The following is an 8,328-nucleotide window of genomic DNA, read 5'->3' as shown; positions in this document are numbered from 1 at the left end:
GGAGGCAGCCGATCCATGATTCTCTCTCATCATGGATGTCTCTCTCTCTCTCTCCCCCCTCTCCCTTCCTCTCTGAAATCAATAAAGATATATTTGAAAAAGAGAAAAGAAAAATAACTACTCCTAAATTTATCTATTCCCCATCACCTTGAGAGTCTACTTGCACAAATTTAGTAGAAAAGAAAAAATACACCCCTAGCTGGTTTGGCTCAGTGGATAGAGCATCGGTCTGTGGAATAAAGGGTCCCGGACCCTCCGATAAAAATGTATTTTAAAAAAGTCACATATATACATATATATATATATTTAAAAAGGAAAAAAACGTAAGTTGAGGAGGACTCACCTCGGCTGTACAGGGGGCTGCTGCTCAGCGGGGGGGGGACGGCGGGGGTGGGTTTCGGCGCCTTGGGCTGCACGATGATCTGATAGCCCTGCATGAGACGCTGGCAAATGAACTCTTCGAACACCTGCTGGGCCGTCATCTGCACACCCTCCTCGTCCCTCCTGAAAGAGCCAACGATTGCTCACACGCAAATGCTTAGCCCAGGGCGGAGGGACACGCGGAGTCCACACTCCCGTCCTCTCCTTTGCTTCAACCCCACAAGCCAGCCCTGATAACCATTCCACGGAGGTTCATAAAACTAACAGTCTGTAAATCTATTCTGGGAGAAACGATCGGTTCAAGAGGTGGAAAAAGAAGGCAGGTAATTCGATGCCCAAATGAATAATCTTAGAAAAGATCCGAACAACTGTCACAGAAAACATGAGACTACATCAGTGAGGGGAAATGGTTAAAGGAGGCGGGTCAATAGAACTCCAAAGAAAAATAGACAGCCCAGCTGGTGTAGCTCAGTGGTTGAGCATCAACTTATGAACCAGGAGGTCGGGGTTCAATTCCTGGTACGGGCACTTGCCTGGGTTGTGGGCTTGATCCCCAGTAGGGGGTGTGCAGGAGGCAGCCGGTCCATGATTCTCTCTCTTCAGTGATGTTTCTATCTCTCTCTCCCTCTCCCTTCCTCTCTAAAAATCAATAAAAAAAAAAAAGTATATATTTTTTATTCTAAAGTTTTTTAAAAGAAAATTTAACAGTTCTTGTATCATAACATTTCCTAAGTATAATTTCAGTTGACTGCCTGCCAACACCCTTCCTCTGACACCCACCTGTCCATGTCCGCTTCTGGGAGGAGGTCGTAACAGCCCTCCGTGTAGTCGTTCTGCAGGCCCTGGCGGTCGGGGAAGTAGTCGGTGGTGAGGGGGAGGCACGCCGGAGTCGTGAGAGACTTCCAGTCCACTCCAACTGTGCAACAGAAGCCTGGCACTACAGGGGGGGCAGACAGTGTCAGAACTGCCTCGTGTAAACGGGGGAGGCACGTGTGGTCGCCACGGGCAAGCGTGGACAGAGGCGGGCAGGGAGGGGAGCCGAGGGAGAGGGAGGGGTGGGGGGAGTTCATGGTGCAAGGTGACAAAATTTCCAGGCACGGGGATGGGGAGGGAGAAAGAGAAAGAGAGAAACAGTTTGTTAGACAATGCAATGCGCGTGCTGCTTATTCAGTCCCATCATGCAAATGGGATTCAAGCTGATCCTTTCGTTTTCTGCTGATTGTGAGCTATAAGCTGCGATGGCAAGGAGGTTACCGCGGGGCAGGCAGAGGCACACATCGAAGCAGATCATGTCCCTAGAGCAGGAGCGGGGTGGAGCCCGAGCCTCTCCTGAGACGGCAGAGGGGCTGGCGGAGCGAGGAGGAGAGCTCAGCTGGATTTTGGAGCGAGCAGCACACGGTAGCAGAATTTAGGAATTCTTTCGGAATTGCAAAAATAAGCCACAGATCCAAAGGGAAGAGAAATCAGGGTGCTTGGGACAGTTATAAGGCCGGGAGTGTAAGCGACTGAGCTGAACCACGTAGAAAGGAAAGCTTCAGTGGGTAGGGAGAGTGGGCCTGACCACAGGGGTCTGCCCCCAAATTGCCTGCTCTTTGGTTAAAGCGGGGTTCTCCACCTCGGCACTACTGAGGTGTTCACATCGGATAATTCTGTGCTGGGGTGGGGAGGGGGGCTGCCCTGTGCATTGTGGGATGTGGAGCAGCACCATGGACGCTACTCACTGGGCACCAATGGCGTCTCCTGGTTGTGAAAACCAAACATGTCTGCAGACACTGCCACGTGTCCCCCGGGGACATCATCCCCACCCCCAACCCTCCCCAGTGGAGCATCAGTGAGTTAAGGGAATAGGGCGCTATTTCTTGACGTTACTGAAGTGAAGACTATTTTCCAAATCTCTGTACAAAGGAGTGAAATGAAACAGAAACACTCCACGCCTCTCCCCTCAGCCCTGGGCGAGACCCCATACACCTTCTTTGCACGGTGCTGTGTCGTTCAGTGAGGCTGACCTCTGCTGCCTCAGCAGCCCTCACCCTGCCTCCCCGGGGCAGCTGTGTGTTCACCAACCCCTGACACAGCGGGCCAAACCTGACCTCCCAGCGGTGACAGGACCAGAACCCTCTCTGCTGAGGCGACTTTCCAGCAGGTAGACACACCCCGACCAGTGCAACGGGTCCCACCGAACCCGGGGCTGCCGGACAGAGGGAGGGCCGTGTGCTCAGCCAGGGCAGGAAATATGCCCCATCAGCTGCCTTGGGGAATCTGATCTGACCTACAATCGGCCCAACTCCATGACCCACACAGGCCTTAGGCTGATTTTTTGTTTCAATTTTACTTTATTATGGTGAGAACACTTAAGATCCACCCTCCTACACATTTTCAAGTAAGTGCACCGCACAGTATTATTAACTTGGGCACACTGTTGTACTGCGGAGCGCTAGAACTTACTCATCTTGCGTTACTGAAACTTCACGTCCATGAACTAGCAACACCCATTTCCACCTCCTCCCTAGGCGCCTGGCAACTACCATTCCGCTCTTCGATTCTATGAGTTTGACTATGCACAGGTCTTGCTAACTCATTACCATTTCAAGAATTCAAAACATAGCCCTGGCCAGGTAGTTGGTTGGAGCATTGCCCAGATCGGCCAAGGTTGTGGGATGCGTGGAACAACAGATCAATGTTTCTCTCTCTTTTCTCTTTTTTCTCTCCCTCTCTCTCTAAAATCAACCAGTCAATAAAAAAATTGTTTAAGTTATATGTGGATTGTCAACACCCCCACCTCCTCTCCACCTTCCCCAGCCAGCCGCCCCTCTTACTTGGGTCTGGAGAGGTAGAGACACTGTCCTCTAGCGAATCCTTATTCTGGGTCCTGGGGTTCATCCCTACGGAAAGAGGAAAACAGCTGGTTTTAATGAGGCTCCTTCTTCAAGAAAAGCTCTGACCAGTCATGGCTTAAACAGCCCCAAACTAGAGGTGAAAATAAAGACGTAAACCAAGTGCTGAGGATTTGCAGCAGCACGAAGGAATCAGTCACTGGAACCACTCCCAGTCCAGCTCCCCGCAAGAAGGCTTCATTTTCTCCTTTTTTTAGAGAGTGGAAGGGAGAGGGAGTGACAGAGAGAGAGAAACACTGATGTGAGGGAGACACATCGACTGGGTGTCTTCCGCATGCACCCTGACCAGGGCCAGGGATTGAGCCGGCAACTGAGATATGTGCCCTTGGCCAGAATCGAACCCGGGACCGTTCAGGCCATGGGCCAACACTCAACCCACTGAGCCAAACTGGCTAGGACGAGGGCTTTACTTCCATGATTGTTGCCCCTACCCCCCCATGGAACTGCTTCCAACAGAATCCCGAGCCAGAGCCCCCTGAGGTGAGGATCGGGGTCCGGATCACTTGGCTTCTCCTCAGGCCTTAGCATAATGCCTAGCGTTCAAGAAACATTTCGGGAACGGGTAAGAGATTAGTGGGTATGAAGAGAGCGATCTGTGGGGATGGAGGGTGGCTGAAAGGAGTCAATTCCAAACCAAGCAAGGCAGAAAAAGACCGTCGGATGCTGTGAGGAAAGGAATCCAGTTAACTGTTCCAGAATCAATGCTAAAGGTTTTAAGAGAGAGAAGAAAAGCCTTCAGGAGAGAGGAAGCTCACCTCAGAAGGCTCTCGGCTCTCACTCAGCTGCCTGCTGTGCGCCAGGAACCGTTTTAAACTCTAGAGACACAGCCATAAACAACAAAAAGGGAAGCTCTAGCCCAGCGGCGTGGCTCAGGTTGAGCATCGGCCTATGTCACGTCTCGAGTCCCAGGCCGGGCACATGCCCCGGTTGTGGGCTCGATCCCCCGTGTGGGTTGTACAGGAGGGAGCCGATCAGTGATTCCCACTCATCGTTAATGTTTCTGTATGGAAGGGCAGTTAGCAGGCTTCGGAGCTAATTCAGGCGAAAGGTGATGGATGTTACGATGTTACGTTGGACCGAGCGAGTGGTGGAGGTGATGGTCAGATTCTAGATCTATCCTGAAGGTAGATCTGACATGAACTGCTTATTGCACATGGCAACACAGAATGATTTGATTGCGTTTCTTTCCGTGGCTGGCTCACACGACTGACCAGGAAGCACAAAATCAAAGGTGGGAGTCCAATGCTACAGATCACCTCTGATGACCCCTGACCCCTTTGAAAGCACATGCTACTGGTCATCAAGGGACAGGGCAAGAGTAAGGATGAGCCTGCTTCTCTACATTACCCATACATTACCCAGACTACAGTACCCGAGGTGCCCACGCCTTCTCTACGGTAAGATGCTAAACATTCTGGAACACATTTATGTAATTGAACACTCGCAGGCAAAGTAGAGTAACTCTGTGGGGCATTCAGATGCTTCTCACACATGGCCGCTTGGCCTTGGAAGTGTATGTTCACTTGTCAATACGTGTGGGGTGTGGGGACAAACAGAGATAAGCTCTTTCAGGCGAGTGGAGCGACAATCACAGAAGCGATGGGATCAGAACGTGCCAAGTGGGACAACGGGGTCACGCGTGTGAAGCGCTGTGGACACATGCCTAACAGCTCCTGGGAAGGCATGGGGAGGAGACAGGAGCACCTCTACATTACACCAGAGGGCCGCAAAGGAGGGGCGTTGTTGGAGCTGATGCATAAAGACCAAGCTGACATTTCCCACGCAAGATCAGGGGTTGAAGAGAGAAAAAGCATGTTCCAGACAGAGGCAAGCCCACCACCTGGGCCTGGGCCCGGACCCGGGATTGAACTGCGACCTTCTGGTTCACTGGGTCGACGCTCAACCACCAAGTCACACGGGCCGAACAAGAAATGCAAAGAAGTAAGAGGACAAAATACACCACATTGTTCCCCTCTGGGCCTCTCCTAGTTGTTCTTACGGAGGGGGGTTCCCCCCCCCCACACACACACACAATGGAAAGCTCTTTTGGGAGCAGAGATTTCTCCTGCCCTGGCCCTGGCCCTGTCCTCAACACCAAGCTCCCAAGTCGTCCTCGGTCACGACTGGCTGACAGACCGATGATAAATGCGGCTTGACCAGCATGTTCCCGGCTAAAAATGTACCGTGCGGCCCATTTATAATTCCATGCATTATAAAGCACTGCTTCTAAATAGGTCGCCCCAAATTGTGGCTGACATGATCCCAAAATAGACGCGGCCCTTCTTTCTGGTCCCTGGGCGAGCCTGCTCCGAGCGTCCCGGCTCTGTCGCCTCCTGGATCGGTTACCTGTGCCGCTGTTGCTAAGCAGGCCGGCAGCAAGCTCTTCCGTCCCACCGAAGTTCAAGAAGGACATGCCGTCGCCAGGCTGGCGGGAGGAGCTGTGCCTGCAGGGAAGAGCCCAGCCACCTGGCTTAGTGCAGATTATCACCTCCTTTATCCTGCTCACCCTGCATCCCAGGGGTCGTCATCCAAAACAGGACTGGCTATTCAGCCACCCAGTCCCAGGCTGGCAACCGCTGGGATCCGTGTCACAGGCTACCAGGCCACGGCGCGTGGTCTGGGTGCCAGCTCTGGCCTCCTGTGACCAGCCCCTCCTGTCCTGACACCTCACCTGTGATTGCCAAGGTTAGACCGCCTGCCCTTTCTGCTCTAAGCCTCCCCTGCTAACACCAACAGGAGGATGTGAGGTGCTCGAATAGAGGCAGCAAGTTAATCTGGTAGAGATGGTCACGTCGGTCTGTATCCCTCATCCATCCTAGGGGATGCTGAGGTGAGTGAATGGGGTCGAACACTGCTCTTTGCAAAGTGTTGCCTAAAGCATCACAATGAGTCCAGGCGTAACCCGGGCTCATGCTTGTCCAAGCTTCAATGGCTTTCTTCCTGGACCGAGTCCCTATGGATGCCTCTAACGCAGTGGTTCTCAACCTTCCTAATGCCGCGGCCCTTTAATACAGTTCTTCATGTTGTGGTGACCCCCAATTTCATTGTTACAAATTGAACATAATTAAAGCACAGTGAGATTAATCACAAAAACAATATGTAATTATATATGTGTTTTCCGATGGTCTTAGGCGACCCCTGTGAAAGGGTCGTTCGACCCCCAAAGGGGTCGCGACCCACAGGTTGAGAACCGCTGCTCTAACGCATTCAGAATTCTGGTTCAAAAAGGCTTGTTTTTAAAAACACAGACCTTGATTTCCACCGTTTTTAGCACTGATTTATTCTAAATTCAGCAGTGAGATTTCTCAGTGACCAAAATGACAAAAGCCAGAGGCTGCCTGCCCAACACACACAGCAAGGATCACCGGTCTTTGCACCCCCTGCCAGCCTTGACCAAGGACTAGAAGGCATTCATGTCTGAGGTGAACAAACTGGGCTCTGAATCACACCTCCACTAAAGCAGGGCCTGGGCAACATTTCTGGCAAAAATGTCAGGCTTTTTGCTTTGAACTTGGCCCATTGAAGGGAGTGACGCTGACCCTGATCTCACACTGTCTCTTCCAGTCTCATCAGCGTGACACTGTGTCAGCGGTCTGTTCTGCGCATTGTCTTGGGTGCCGAAGGGTGGTCTCGGGGTACCGGCCGGAGCCCCGCGCACATTCTCACCTTCCAGCAGCTTCATGATAGGCTAACTCCAGCAGCTCTGCAGAGGAGTGGGTGGGGTCCCTCCGCCCGCTGCCCTGCAGCTCCGCCATGTTCTGTCGGGTCTGGTGATGGATCTGGATGGCCTCTCCGGATGGTCCTACCCAGACAAAGACCCACTGAGCATCATCCCCACCCGACAGCTCGTACTGTGCACTGGCGTCCATCTTCCTCCCTTCTGGCTGCCAGGATGCGAGTGTTGCAGCCATTGAAGGATCACACCACAGACCACACACACAGAGGCACAGTATCCCCGTGGCCCTCCGTTTCCCACATAGGACATCTGCTTCTCAGAGCTGAACTCATCCTCCCGTGTGGCCTCGTGTTTGTCACCCTGTCCAGCCTAAGAAAATTCAAGAGCCTCTTTCTCAGGCGTGTCCAACTGAGACACCACAGAGAAATACAGAAGAACAGGAGGCAAAGGCCCTTCCCAGGAAGGTTAGCACAAACCACATGAAAAGGACCACACAACTGAAACACCAATGGCTCCCCCGGCCGGTGTGGCTCAGTCCTTGAGCGTCAACCCATGAACCAGGAGGTCACGGTTCGATTCCCGGTCGGGGCACATGCCTGAGTAGTGGGCTTGATCGATCCCCAGTGTGGAGCATGCAGGAGGCAGCCAATCCACGATTCTCTCTCATCATTGATGTTTCTCTCTCTCTCTCTCCCTCTCCCTTCCTCTTTGAAATCAATAAAAATTTATCTTAAAAAAGAAACACCAAGGATTCGACTAATATATATAAGATAGCAACAACTGTGACTCCAAGAAGCAAAAGATACATAAGCGCAAAAAAGGCGAGTAGATCATCAGAATTAGTCCAGTCTGCTTCTTAGAGAAAGAAGTTTCAGAGCATTGAAGTCAGCGAGGCTGAAGGAGAGAGGTCTAGGTGGAAGAAAGGATCCGTGTGAAACCCAGGCGTGCAAGAGGCAAGACACGCGCAGGCGACGAGCTTGGGAAAGAAGAGACCCTCTGAGGATGGCGACGGTTGGGGAGCCCGGCAAGGGAGGGCCTGGCGATGCGAGGCCCAGGTGGGCGGAGGATGCAGCTGGAGATGCTGTCTCAGTGAAGTGCTGCATGTCGGGTGTTTGGAGGAAAAGCACAGAAGCAAGAAGAGCGAAGAGTCACGGGAGAAACACCAATGGTCCTTCTCCCAAGAGAACACGAAGGGAGCCAGTGGGGAAGCAATGGGAAGAAAGAGACGCCGAAGAAACAGGTCATGTGACTGACTATGACAGCGATCAGGAGGGCGAGAGGGGGGCTGAGAACGACCCCCAATGACAGCCGAAAGAACCAGATCCACTGCTCACTTATTTAACACTAACGCAAGAAAACTATAATAATAATAAATAA

At 52.2% G+C, this 8,328-nt stretch overlaps 1 protein-coding gene across 7 annotated transcripts in view; it reads right to left on the bottom strand.

Moving 5' to 3' along the window:
- The window catches only part of DEPDC5 (DEP domain containing 5), a 64,730-nt gene that overhangs the window by 30,196 nt on the left and 26,206 nt on the right, over window positions 1-8,328 (bottom strand). For 2 of the 7 annotated variants that reach the window (XM_006762096.2, XM_006762098.2), the window contains exons 23-27: window positions 6,942-7,077; window positions 5,622-5,719; window positions 3,198-3,263; window positions 1,162-1,345; window positions 344-504 (exon numbers count right to left, since the gene is read on the bottom strand). In XM_006762096.2, coding sequence (XP_006762159.1) covers window positions 344-504; window positions 1,162-1,345; window positions 3,198-3,263; window positions 5,622-5,719; window positions 6,942-7,077 — 645 coding nt within the window. The remainder of the gene's footprint in view (window positions 1-343; window positions 505-1,161; window positions 1,346-3,197; window positions 3,264-5,621; window positions 5,720-6,941; window positions 7,078-8,328) is intronic. The other 5 variants (XM_006762097.2, XM_006762099.2, XM_006762100.2 and 2 more) reach the window with 3 other exon arrangements.

The sequence above is a fragment of the Myotis davidii genome, unplaced genomic scaffold, assembly GCF_000327345.1.
Source record: "Myotis davidii unplaced genomic scaffold, ASM32734v1 scaffold478, whole genome shotgun sequence".
Taxonomy (NCBI): domain Eukaryota; kingdom Metazoa; phylum Chordata; class Mammalia; order Chiroptera; family Vespertilionidae; genus Myotis; species Myotis davidii.
The sequence above is the reverse complement of the archived record's forward strand: the minus strand, read 5'-3'. Positions and strand labels throughout refer to the sequence as shown.